A 13,495-nucleotide genomic window follows, 5' to 3' on the forward strand; every position below is an offset into this window, starting at 1 on the left:
GTTGGATTCTAACCTCCTTGCACGCAAAATGCATTTTCTGGAGCTACAAAAGTCCAATTGGCGCGCTCCTAATTGTGTTAGAAAGTAGACATCCAGGGCTTTCCAGCAATATATAATAGTCTATACTTTGCTCAAGGATAGATGACGTAAACTGGCGTTCAACGCCAGTTTCATGTTGCAGTCTGGCGTTCAGCACCAGAAACAGGTTACAAGTTGGAGTTCAACGCCAGAAACAGGTTACAACCTGGTGTTCAACTCCAGAACCAGCCCAAGCACAAGAGAAGCTTAAGTCTCAGCTCCAGCACACACCAAGTGGGCCCCAGAAGTGGATTTCTGCACTATCTATCATAGTTTACTCATTTTCTGTAAACCTAGGTTACTAGTTTAGTATTTAAACAACTTTTAGAGATTTATTTTGTACCTCATGACATTTTAGATCTGAACTTTGTACTCTTTGACGGCATGAGTCTCTGAACTCCATTGTTGGGGGTGAGGAGCTTTGCTGTGTTTCGATGAATTAATGCAACTATTTCTGTTTTCTATTCAAACACGCTTGTTTCTATCTAAGATGTTTATTCGCACTTCAATATGATGGATGTGATGATCCGTGACACTCATCATCATCCTCAACCTATGAATGCGTGCCTGACAACCACCTCTGTTCTACCTTCGATTGAATGAATATCTCTTGTATTCCTTAATCAGAATCTTCATGGTATAAGCTAGAATCCATTGTCAGCATTCTTGAGAATCCGGAAAGTCTAAACCTTGTCTGTGGTATTCCGAGTAGGATTCAGGGATTGAATGACTGTGGCAAGCTTCAAACTCACAAGGGCTGGGCGTAGTGACAGACGCAAAAGGATCAATGGATCCTATTCCAGCATGAGTGGGAACCGACAGATGATTAGCCGTGCGGTGACAGCGCACCTGGACCCTTTTCACTGAGAGGACGGATGGTAGCCATTGACAACGGTGATCCACCAACACACAGCTTGCCATAGGAGGAACCTTGCGTGCGTGAAGAAGAAGGCATGGAGAAAGCAGAGATTCAGAAGACAAAGCATCTCCAAAACTCCAACATATTCTCCATTACTGCAGAACAAGTATTTAATTCATGCTCTTTTATTTTTCGCAATTCAAACTGATAATTATAATTAACCTCCTGACTAAGATTTACAAGATAACCATAGATTGCTTCAAACCAACAATCTTCGTGGGATTCGACCCTTACTCACGTAAGGTATTACTTGGACGACCCAGTACACTTGCTGGTTAGTGGTACGAGTTGTGAAAAGTGTGATTCACAATTCGTGCACCAGTTACATTGAAGCTGGAAACTGTTGGTGGAAAGATCCTGGAGTTCCCCTTTCTTCAGGGTTGAGAAGCTTAGTGACAGACGCAGACTTGGTTGCCATGTGTAAGGATTGCAGAAGAAACCACAATCTGATCAATATCTACCTGGAGAATTGTATTTCTCAGCCTTGTATAGTAGACCAGATTGAGGAGGAAGTAGTGAATGTGGAAGCAGAAAGGTTGAAACAGGGGAAGTATTTCGAAGCTAAGAAGTGCAGTTCCCAACTTGTGAAGAAACCCACAACAATTGATCCTCAGTCCAACAAGCAAATCTCTCACCCCAACAGAACAACCTCACAGCCCAAGTCACAGCCCAATCCAACAATGAAGCCCATATCTGAGCCCAATCAACCAAAGGTGAAGCCCATGTCTCCGCCCAATAAAGTAGCCCACCAACCCAAGAAGACAACATCTCAGCCCAAGAAGACAACTGCTCAGCCCATGAAGCCTGTTCCTCAGGCCAAGAAGACCAGTTATCAGGCCAAATCAGTCCCACCTCAATCAAATTCATCATTAGAGACAGCCAATAACTCACAAGGGGCAAAGGACAAACAAAATAGTAGTGGCTGCAGAGTCACAAGATCTGGAAGACAAGTGAAGGAAACTCCCCTCCAGGAAGATGATACTGACTCTCATGACTCTTATGAGAGTACTGAAGATGAACTCTATAGGCCTCCAAAAGTTGTAGGAGACAACCTCTATAGCAGTGACAGTGACATTGACTCTGGGAAGGGAAAAAGAAGTGGAGAAGGGGACAGCAGGTCTGAAGTTAGACAGAAGCAAAAGCCCCCTAAGAAAAGATTAGCTGATAAAGAGATAGACACTGATGATTCCAACTATGAGGGGTCTAAAGATGAAGAAAGTTCTGATTCTGGTATGTTAATTCCATAAGGGTTAGTTGTTTTTTTAACTATTTTGCAAATATTAGTGTTTCTTATGTGTTCAACTTTTTGTTACCAGATTTAGATGATAGTGATGCTGCCTCAGATGCTGACTCCTGGCATTCAGAGGATTCTGATAAGGTGTTGGAGTCTGATGAAGAATCACCAGTTGTATACCCTCAGTTCAATGAGAAAACAAAGTTTGGGGAGTTGAAATTCGAGGTCAGTATGGTATTTAAGTCCAAGTTTGAATTCATGCAAGCAACTAGGGATTATACAATCCAGTGGGGTAGAAATATTCTTTTTTCAAAAAATGACAAAGTTAGAGTTAGGGCTGTCTGTAAGTCTGAAGATTGTCCCTGAGTAGTTTACTATGCATGTAATAAACAAGATGGATCTTGGCAAATTAAGACACTGGTAGATAGTCACACTTGTCCAAGAAGGAGGAAAAACAGAGCAGCAACCTAAACCTGGACTCTGAGTAAACTAGTACCTAAGCTTAGAAAACACCTAACCATGAAGCATCGAGAGGTTTATGACTGGTTTGTTAGAAAGTGCAACGTCTATCTGAATAGCACATGCATTACAAGAGCTTTGAAAGCCGCTAGGAAAATAGTCGAAGGTGATGAGATAGCTCAATATGGGTTGGTGTGGGACTATGCCAATGAGTTGCTGACTAGTAACCCCGGCTCCACAATTCAAGTGTCTGTTATCCCCATGCCTGAGAGTCCTCCCCTGTTTGATCACTTCTATGTTTGCCTTGATGCCTGCAAGAGGGGGTTTAAGGCTGGTTGTAGACCCTTAATTGGTCTTGATGGAGCGTTTCTGAAAACACTACATGGGGGTCAGATTTTAACAGCTTGTGAGCAGGATGCTAACAATCACATATTTGTGATTGCTTATGCCATAGTCAGTGTTGAAAACAAGGACAATTGGAAGTGGTTCCTTGAGTTACTGCACAATGACCTGGGAGACTATAGGGAGAACAAATGGTGCTTCATTTCAGACATGCAGAAGGTTAGCATTTTCTTGAGTTACGATTAGGAATTAGTAGGACTGTTTTGGTTTAAAGTTATAACATTGAGGGACGAGTTTGATTTAATGAAGTTATTGTATGGATGAATTTGATTTGTTATCTTTTCATGTCTCTTTTAACTTGCAGGGTTTAATACCAGCTGTTCAGGAAGTATTTTCCAAGGTACACCATCGATTCTGCGTCTGGCATTTATGGTGCAATTTCTCAAAACAATGGTCTAGTACTGAACTGAAAGATATGGTTTGGGAGTGTGCTCGGTCTAGGACAACAGTTGAATTCAATAGAAACATGAATAGAGTGAAGCTACTTAATCAAAAAGCCTGGGAATATCTCGACAAATGGCCCAAAGATGCATGGACAAAGGCCCACTTTAGTGAACTGCCAAAGGTGGATAACATCTGCAACAATGCTTGTGAGTCTTTCAACGCGAAAATCAAGCATGACAGGGGCAAGCCGATTCTGACATTAGCTGAGGAAGTTAGAAGAATCATCATGAAGAGTATTGTTGACAATCGGAAGAAGCTAGAGAATTATCAAGGGATTCTCCCCCTGTTCAGCAGAGTAGACTTGAAGCCATGACAACGTTGTCTAGCCACTGGGCTCCTATGCAGCTGTCATTTTTGGCAACTCACAGGTAAAAAATTCAACATTTAGTTACTGTCATCTACTTTTATGCACGATCTTCAAATAATGATTGATTTGTCTTTGTAAGGGATGCCATGTATGCATGCAATCTCGGCTATACAGGATAAGAATGACAAACGTGCTGAAGACTATTGTCACGACTGGTTGAAGATGGAAGTGTACAGGAAGATTTACTGCTTCAATGTCAATCTAGTGAAAGGTCAGGATCTGTGGAAAAAAACTTCACACCCAGCTCCCGTCCCACCACCATTTAAGGCAAAGCTTGGAAGGCCAACGAAGAAAAGGAGAAGGGACAAAGAGGAACAACCTACTGGGTCAAAAACAAAGATGAAGAGGAAGTATAACCCTATCAGATGCATGTATTACAGTGAGATAGGACACAAGAAGCGAAGCTGTGCAAAGAAGAAAGCTACCGAAGCTGAGGAGCATGCTAGGCAGCTGCAGCTACAACTAGCTGTGGTTGCCCCTGCTACAGAAGGGGCTGCCCCTGAAGCAACCACTGTCCCAGCTGAACCTAATCCAGCTCCATCACCAAGACAGACTCCAACAGTAATTGATATTAGCCAGTGTGACAGTATACCACCAACCCAAGAAACACAACAGGTAATCTGCCATATGTGATGTATTTTAAACATTTCTTATTTCATAAATCTAATTTCTTTTATAAGCTAAATCTAAATCTAGATGTACCATTAAATTGTGTAGGAACAAGTCACTGCTAGGCCATCCAAGTTAAAGGTCATTAAAGGGAAAGCCAGACTGCAATCATCTCCTAAACCTACTGTAGCCGCACCAGTCGCTATCTCTGCTGAGACAATCAAGGGGACTAGTTCAGCCACTGCTAAAAAACTGGCCGACTTTATGACCTTCGTTCCTACTCCAGCCTTCAAGCCCCCAAGAAAGACTGATAAATGACTTTGATTAGTGTTGAAATGTATTCTGGTTGAATTTGTTTTTGTGTCAGGAGACTTTATGTTTTTTTGAACAGGGCAATTGAAGTTCCATGATCTACATTTTGCTTATCTATGTAACTGAAAGTTGTACTATGCCCTTTTATTTTGGTCTAGGATACTTTTTAGGTTTTGAATCATCATGTAAAAGCTCATGACTTTGATGTGGTCTGTATCCTATGGTAAACCTTTTTATTTTGGTCCTTAAGAAAATGTGACATCTAGCCTTCTATGGCAACTCAATGTTTAAGAGTACTTTGACTACTCAATATTTAACACTACTTTGACTACTGATTATGTCCATTCCTTAGTACATCTTACTTTAATAGTGAGCCGAATTGGTTTGGAACCTTTGAATTGGATTGTGTTGTCTTCATATAAAAAAAACCAAATGCAACATCTATTCTCATTCAATGGATTCGGATTTATCTCATTACACCATCAAGTGTTTGGAATTTACTTTACTTGGAATGAGACAACAAACTACATACAATCACATTAAGCACAACTACCACAAACAGGAAAACTATTAACATTTTCAATGCTTTTACTTCAGCTTCCAAGCTGCCCAGTCTCCATGCCACCTTCAACCTCCATTCATCACATTTACTATCAACCTGCAGCTCAGCCCCATAATCTCTCTTTGTTCCACCTTGGCCCACCCCTTCATACTCATCATCCTCAACCCACTTAAAGTAGTTGCAGTGACTGCCCTTCTGAGAATTCAGAAATCAGAAAATAAAAAATTAAACAAAATCCCAACACACAAAACAACATCGAAAACCCTTAACGTCTTACACAACACTCACCCGGTACCTTGGACATGCACGGAAAAGTTTATCTGGATTCTCCGCTGTCCCAGATTTTCTTATCGCAGCCTTCAACCCACAGAAACATGATTCCTCATGGGTTTTCCTCCTGGTTCGCATTAAGGCGCTGGAACCATTACTGCCGTTCGAGAACGACGACACACCACCACCACGCCCTCCATTTCCTGCCTCCAGCGTCAACCCAAACCACCAATTTGAACACGAACCCAGGCATATGGCCATCTGATTGATGAAGGCGACCTATTTATCGTGGAATTTAGGATTAAGTTTCAAACACTTAGGGACTTATTTGAACTGTTTTGCCAAACTTACCTTATCAGCAATAGGTCATGACACCTTGGCTTCTTCCACGTTGGAAGCTAACCACACACGTCAGCAACCGTTAGCCAGGTCACCAAGGGAGTTAACGGAAGGATAAACGTGATTAACTCCTGTAACTTTCGGGGACTCTTTTGATTAACTTTATCTTCCGAGGACTAATATGGAGATCGAGGTATCTTTCAGGGACAATTTTGATATTTAACTCATATTAGCAAATATATTAATTATCTCTGTTATATTGAGATAGTAATTGTGATGAAAATTATTATCTAATTATACTCTTTATTTTATATTTATATCTTCCTTAATTATTTATTTCACAACAAAATTTACTCATTTAACATATTCTATACTTATAATATGGCTCATATGAATTGAGAATTCCTCTCCTAAATATTTTTTTTCTTTTTTTTTTTACCGTATTGAGATAATACGTAGATATATAGATCTAAGTTAAGAAAACTCTCTTCTCCTCTCTTTAGAATGTTCTATATGAAGGAGTCTCAACCTCAAAAAAGAAGACACTTATATTTCTGCGAAAAAGTAATAATCGTATTCTCTTCATCTTCTACCTTCATATGTATCTCCATTTCTATCTTCATCTTCTACTTTTACTTGTTTTTGTTCTTCTTGTACTTGTTGTTCTTCATGTTTTGTATATGCAATTTTTTTCCTATTTCATGTGCTTTTACTTGTATTTTTCTGTTGATCACAAACATCATTTTTAGTCTCTGATATATTGAATTTGTTTACTTGTTGAATTTCTAGAGGAGTTATATTTGTTAGGATAATCGAACACTTCTTTAATTTCATTTGAAATTATATGATGTTCGTCAAAATCATTGGAACCACTTTTTTTTTAATGGAGGTCTATTCCTAAAACTGCGTTTGCCATTAATTTTTTCTCCTCTTACAATTTGTTCTTTTACACCAAACAAAAAAAATTCAAAATTATTTCAAAAAATCTAATCAATTATATAAAAAATATTTTTTTTTAAATAATAAGAACAAATAAAATCACATCAAATTAAGTTATTAATCTTTTATATAAATTACGATTTTGTAAATTTATCTTGGATGGAAATTCAGATTGATATCGTTCAGGGTGGTATCTTACTCTTAATTTTTAAATATTTATTTTTTAATAGAATATTTTGTTAATTTATCTTAGACTTTTTTACAGTAAAAACTTAACAAAAAAAAATTAAAGAGTATAAAAAAAACTAAAAAACTATAAAAAAAAATTAACTAAAAATTTAATAAAATTATAAGGATCGATAAAATAATTAAATTTTAATTTATTTTAATTTTATCTTCTAATGTTTCAAATATGTTTCAATAATACTCTTAAAAATTAACACAGCGAATCTGACTATTGTACGTGGATATGTCACTCACATGTGACATAAAATTGAGTCATTAGCATAAAATTGTCAGGTTATATATTATCTCACGTAAATATATAATTGAAATATATTAAAATATTAAAGATAAAATTAAAACAAAATGTAAACAATAGAAATAAAAAAATATTTACTATTCAACAAATATTTTTATAAATAAAATCATATTGATCATATATTTAAAATATATCAAGTTTATTGAGATTTATTTTAATATAATTTTTTTTGTTAAAAATAAAAATTTGATAATTATCACATATGATATACTTCGTTACGCGAAATATTTTTAACTCGTACCATTTTTATTATATAAAAATATTTTTGGATTAGGATTGTGTCGGTTTATTTTTTATGCTTCAGTTCGATTTAATTTTATTCAAATATTTAAAATTATAAAATTCTTAATTTAAAACTAGATAAATATAATTTAAATAAAAGATATCATCGTGTTTTCATATAGCACGTTGGTATTTACTTTTAAATTTTTTAAAAAGGTTCATTTAAATTATATTTATCTTAATTTTAATTTAAAAATTGTGTAATTTTTTCAAATTTTAAATCATGAATTTTTTTCACAACTGAATAATTTAAATCAGAATAATGCAAACTGAAATCGTTCATTTGATTTTAGAAAGAAATTAACTATCCGAAAATTTTAAATTAAAATTTTTTTATTTAAATTTAAGATCAATATAATTTATTTTTTTAAAATTTTAAAAGTAAACAACGAACATACTATATTAGCTACCTTATATAAAAAGTAAATATTTATGTGTTAACTTCATGTGAAGTTGACTGTAGCTGAATCTTTTTTTTTTTTTTTACTAAAGAGAGAAAAACTCGAATTCGCGACCTCTTAGATGAGTATGAGAATATTATACCATTTGAGATATAACTCATTGATTTTAAATGTTGTTTTAACTTTATTTGAGTTTTCTGCTATATAAATACTATCAATTTATATTCAATTAAAATGACTCCCAATTCAGGCTTGGTTTGGTAAAATTTTTTGAAGACGTGTTTGTGGTTTTTAAAAGCTCAAACTCCTCATTTTGTATTTGGTAAATAAAAAAGATCATGTGCTTGTGCTTACCATCTTTAAAGCTGCATTTGTTTCTGAGAATAGGATAGGACAAGATACTGAGAATAGGACATGATAAGACACTGATGGACAGAGACACAAAATTTTGTGTTCTTGTATTCTATTTGGTAATAAACTAGAACAAATTATGAAAATCCAATTTATTCTCATTATTTTCATTCAAAAAATTTGAGATGAAAAATATAATAATAAAAAATATAATTATGAAAAATTAACAAGAAAAATGAAAAAAAAAAAATAAGTTGTGTCACTCGTTAGTGTTTCCGTGTTCTTCTTGTCAAGATGGACACAAAATACACTAATTTTTAGTATCTCCAAATACATTGTCTCTGTCCATGTCTCTTCTGTCAAATACGATTTTGTGTCCCCTATATCCTAGTGTCCTGTCTCTATAAACAAACGCAGCCTAAAAGATCGGATACTTTTGAAAGCAAGAGCTTTTTAAAGTTGGCTTATGCTTTTCAAAATTTAAAAGTCTAATATAACCTCATATGTCAACTAATTTTTAAATTTAATACTTGTATTTATGTGTATTTTTAAATTTTAAAAGTTATTTTACCAAACGCAATTGTTGTTGCTTGTATTTATTAGCTATGTTTAATTTGATTTACCAAACATAAATGTTACAACTTTTAAAAAGTCATTTTTTAAAAATTAATTTTTATAAACTACTTTTAAAAAATAAAAATTTTACCAAATTAGACTTCAATGTGACTAAGCACATTATATAAAAACACATGATTTATTTATTTATTAATTTAAATTAATAATTTTATAATTTTAAGATTTTAAATTATATAAATAAAATTAAATTAAAATTAAAAATCAAATTAATACCATATAAGTCGTAATAAATTATATGCAATTTTACGCGTATATGAATATTCAAGATGCCTCTCCATATATCTCGCTTATTGACTTTATTCAGTAATTAAAAGTTATTTATTATTTAAAGAATGTTATGTATTTACATAACTGTGAGTACATTAAAATTAAAATAATTATTTAATCAATCTCGTTATGTTATTAACAGTATTTCTGTTAATTTTTGTTAATTCTTGTTTATAATTATATTTAATGAAAATATTTTTGTAGATGTATCTAATAAAAATATCTTTTTTATGATTAAATCTAATAAAAATATCTTTATAAATATATTTTTTAAATATATTTCTTTATATGTATATTTAAAATATAATAATTAATTGTTATTGACAATAAATTAATAAATAATATTAATACTCTCTACTTTTTCTTATTTAATTTATATGAAGAACTCATTTTAATATACAATACATTAAATAAAAATAAAAAGTTAACAGAGGAGGTGGAATCGGTGGAGCAAGTTGTGCGCATAGATAGGTACAAACCGAATCACATGCGAATTGCAAAATTGCAGCAGGAGCGGATCGGCCGCATCCGAAAACTCAAAATAAAATCAAAATGCTCTTGTTGCTTTCGTATTCATTGGATTTGACTCTTGTTCAACTGCAAACCCTGTTTCTATCTTTTATCTTTATCCTATCCTATTCTCCCTTGCTTTCACACTTCTCACACACATACTCTCTTTTTCCTCTCCTTCAATTCAATTTAATTCAACACATAATTGGAAAGTACTTATCCACCCCGACTCATCTCCAAACCTTTTACCTCTCAACGAATTTACAGCAGAATCAATACAAATACAAATACAAATACGAAAACAAATCATCCCACATTAACGCTTTCTGTTACTTTTTCTTTTTCTTTTTTTTCAGAGTCATATCCCATAATAATTGACCCCAAATCCAACAACAATGATCATAAATCACAAACATAACACAAGCTGTTACACATTTGCAGCAAAACAAAGAGAGCAACCGACACAACATAGTGAACTCTGAACATACATTAAACATTATTCTTTTTCTTTTCTTTTGCTTCAATGGTGGATAAGCCAATGAGCAATCACAGAACCCGTTTCCCTTTCTCCATCAACAAGCTCATCTTCTGGTCTCTCATCTCCCTCGCCGTCATCCTCTTCTTCTTCGTCGGATCTCCACCTTCCACCGCCACCACCACCACCTCCTCCTCCCACTCCCGCCGCTCCCTCCGCGGCGGTCCTCAGTGGCAAACCTCCGTCATTCGCTCTTCCACGCCGTCAAATCCCAAAGGTCTCCGCGTCCTAGTAACCGGCGCCGCCGGCTTCGTCGGCAGCCATGTCTCAGTGGCACTCAAGCGCCGCGGCGACGGCGTTGTCGGCATCGACAACTTCAACCGCTACTACGACCCATCGTTAAAACGTTCACGCGCCGATCTACTAACGCGTGAGGGCGTGTTCGTTGTGGAAGGCGATATCAACGATTCATCGCTCTTGAAATCGCTCTTCAAGCTCGTGAAGTTCACGCACGTGATGCACCTCGCGGCACAAGCCGGAGTTCGTTACGCCATGAAGAACCCTTCCTCTTACATCCACAGCAACATCGCAGGCTTCGTGAACCTTCTAGAAACTTGCAAGAGCGTGAACCCTCAACCCGCTATAGTCTGGGCTTCTTCAAGCTCCGTTTACGGCCTCAACTCGAAGGTTCCATTCTCCGAGAAAGATCGCACGGACCAACCCGCAAGCTTATACGCCGCAACGAAGAAAGCAGGTGAAGAAATCGCGCACACTTATAACCATATCTATGGACTTTCCATGACAGGCTTGAGATTCTTCACTGTTTATGGACCTTGGGGGAGGCCTGACATGGCGTATTTCTTCTTCACGAGGGACATTCTGAAGGGAAAACAGATTCAGATATTTGAAGGCGCAGAGCATAGATCGGTGGCGAGGGATTTTACTTACATTGATGATATTGTGAAGGGCTGTTTGGGGGCTTTGGATACTGCTGAGAAGAGCACTGGGAGTGGTGGCAAGAAGAGTGGGCCTGCGCAGTTGCGGATTTTTAATCTTGGAAATACTGCTCCGGTGCCGGTTGCGAAGCTGGTGAGTATTCTGGAGAAGTTGTTGAAGGTTCATGCCAAGAAGAAGGTTATGGCTATGCCTAGGAATGGGGATGTTCCTTTTACACATGCTGATATAAGTTTGGCCAAGAAAGAGATTGGGTATAAGCCTGGTACCGATTTGGAGAAGGGTTTGAACAAGTTTGTGACTTGGTATTTGGCTTATTATTCTAATGAATCTGGGAAGAAAGATAGGCTAAGTTCTTGGTGATGTCAATTTGAATCATTTTCTTTGGTAAATTTCAATTCAATTCAATTTGATTCAATTCATTTTTATTCCAATTAGGTCTCGGATATCATGTGTTTTATTATTGTTGTTGTTAAATTTAATTTTCCCACTCAATTGACTGAAATTTCATCAAGTGCCTGCACTATTTTGCAGGGGAATTCTACTTTTGTATTCATTTTTCGCTGTCTATAGTTGTACACTCACAATAATGTGGATTCAGTTCTATAGTTCTGTGCAGGTACTCTTAAACTTTTAATTATGCAAATTAGAGTTTTAGTCGTGAGGTTATGGTTCTAGGGAAGTCAATTATTGGGGAAATTTGGAAGTTATCATCTGGCCTTAATATGAAGTTGTCAATTCGTCAAAAGATACTATGAATATGGTGATTACAGTAATAGGCTGAATTACTATTTTATTTCCTAATTTTGTTTTAGAGGTGTTTAATAATATTTCTTTCGTAAAGAAAGTGTATTATCTATTATTACCATTTTACTTATTAATGTCTCGTGTGCTTCTCCTTAACTGTTGCTTTTGTTTTGTGTAATTATTAACCTTATAGTTGTATAACCAAGTTGGATTGATCTAATCCACTTAAGCAAGTATTAGATATTTGAATCCGCCTTGTGCATTATACTATGGTAAACCCAAAAAAACCTTATAGTTGTTAATATAGTTTTATACGAGACATTTTTGTTGAATATTATCTTCAAAATTCTGACGCAATTTTGTATTCTTCGGGTCGCAATCGGCAAGAGCTGATTGCTTACTTTCTAAACATCAATGGCATGCTGGAGTTGAATGAATCAAATTGTTTTCTTTCATTTATTTTTTTCACTTTGTTTAATGAACCAACAGGAACAGGAATACATTAGTAATTTACTTCTCCCATTCTATTTTTGTTTCGTTTGCTTTTTGTGTAGATATCATATCATATCCCTTGGATATCTCATTGCAACATTGTATTCTGTGAGAATTTGATATGTTTAAAAATAGTAAAATGCAGGTTCTCTTTCTGTTAGGCTCATCTCTGACCAACCTTTTTACCTGACATGAAATCAAAGTTTATACAAGCACGTATGTGAGAACAGAATTAGCAGTCTAAAATGGGGAGAATTCTGATTTGCATGCGTCCACATTTCACAGACCACAGATTGAGACCCAAAGAATGGTTAGGCTTGTGTCATTAAATGGGGACAAGAAACAAGAATCATATCTCGATCTAGATTTTTTTTTTAATTTTTTGTGTTTTTGACTTTTCCTCATTCTGGTTTAGATGCCATTCTTTGGATGCTGGAGCTCACATGATGCAACTACTTTCTGCTTCATGCTGAGTTGGATTCATATGCATAATGCATATTACTCGTTTTCACATGTTTCATATTTTGGATTAAAAAGAACAAGGAGTAAAAATAATGAATTCATATGGTTATTTTAAAAGTGATCTTACTGAAAATAAAATTAGGTAAACGAAAGTTAAGAAATATTTTCTGGAATGTTGGTCAATTTTTGCATAATTTAATTGCAACCTATGTTGAGGACTACATTACAATTAGTAAGTTGTATGGGGTTAAACATTCTACCCCATTTTTTTTGGTTCTCAACTTTCTAGATTGTACATATTGGAAGTAAAAAAGCAGCATAGATTGTGAGTGTCTCAGGAAGCCAACAAAAAAACAAGTGAGGTTTAATGTTACAAGCAAGAGAAAGAGACTCCATCAGCATTCTTGCTGCAGGAAGATCCTTAATTAGGGCTATGTGATTAA

The 13,495-nt window shown here is 35.4% G+C and overlaps 1 protein-coding gene across 4 annotated transcripts; it reads left to right on the plus strand.

The window, feature by feature from the left end:
* The first annotated feature begins 9,929 nt into the window (after nt 1-9,929).
* On the plus strand, nt 9,930-13,169 carry LOC107629739 (UDP-glucuronate 4-epimerase 2). Of its 4 annotated transcripts, none has more exons than XR_001618027.3 (3): nt 10,119-11,738; nt 11,886-11,970; nt 12,736-13,169. XR_001618027.3 is itself a non-coding variant. In XM_016332621.3 (2 exons), the coding sequence occupies exon 1, from the start codon at nt 10,446-10,448 to the stop codon at nt 11,712-11,714; it is 1,269 nt and encodes a 422-aa protein (XP_016188107.1). In that variant the 5' UTR covers nt 9,930-10,445; the 3' UTR covers nt 11,715-11,738; nt 11,886-12,254. The 4 variants fall into 4 exon arrangements, 1 of the variants encoding a protein (XP_016188107.1); XR_001618026.3 differs by having other exon boundaries at nt 10,155-11,738; nt 12,726-13,169; XR_015907231.1 differs by having other exon boundaries at nt 10,259-11,738; nt 12,752-13,169.
* Nucleotides 13,170-13,495: the final 326 nt, after the last annotated feature.

The sequence above is a fragment of the Arachis ipaensis genome, chromosome B3 (assembly GCF_059453495.1).
Source record: "Arachis ipaensis isolate K30076 ecotype BB chromosome B3, ASM5945349v1, whole genome shotgun sequence".
Classification (NCBI taxonomy): domain Eukaryota; kingdom Viridiplantae; phylum Streptophyta; class Magnoliopsida; order Fabales; family Fabaceae; genus Arachis; species Arachis ipaensis.

Bases quoted from the DNA above. Each gene is read 5' to 3' on its own strand.
- LOC107629739 (XM_016332621.3), top strand. From the start codon at position 10,446: ATGGTGGATAAGCCAATGAGCAATCACAGAACCCGTTTCCCTTTCTCC.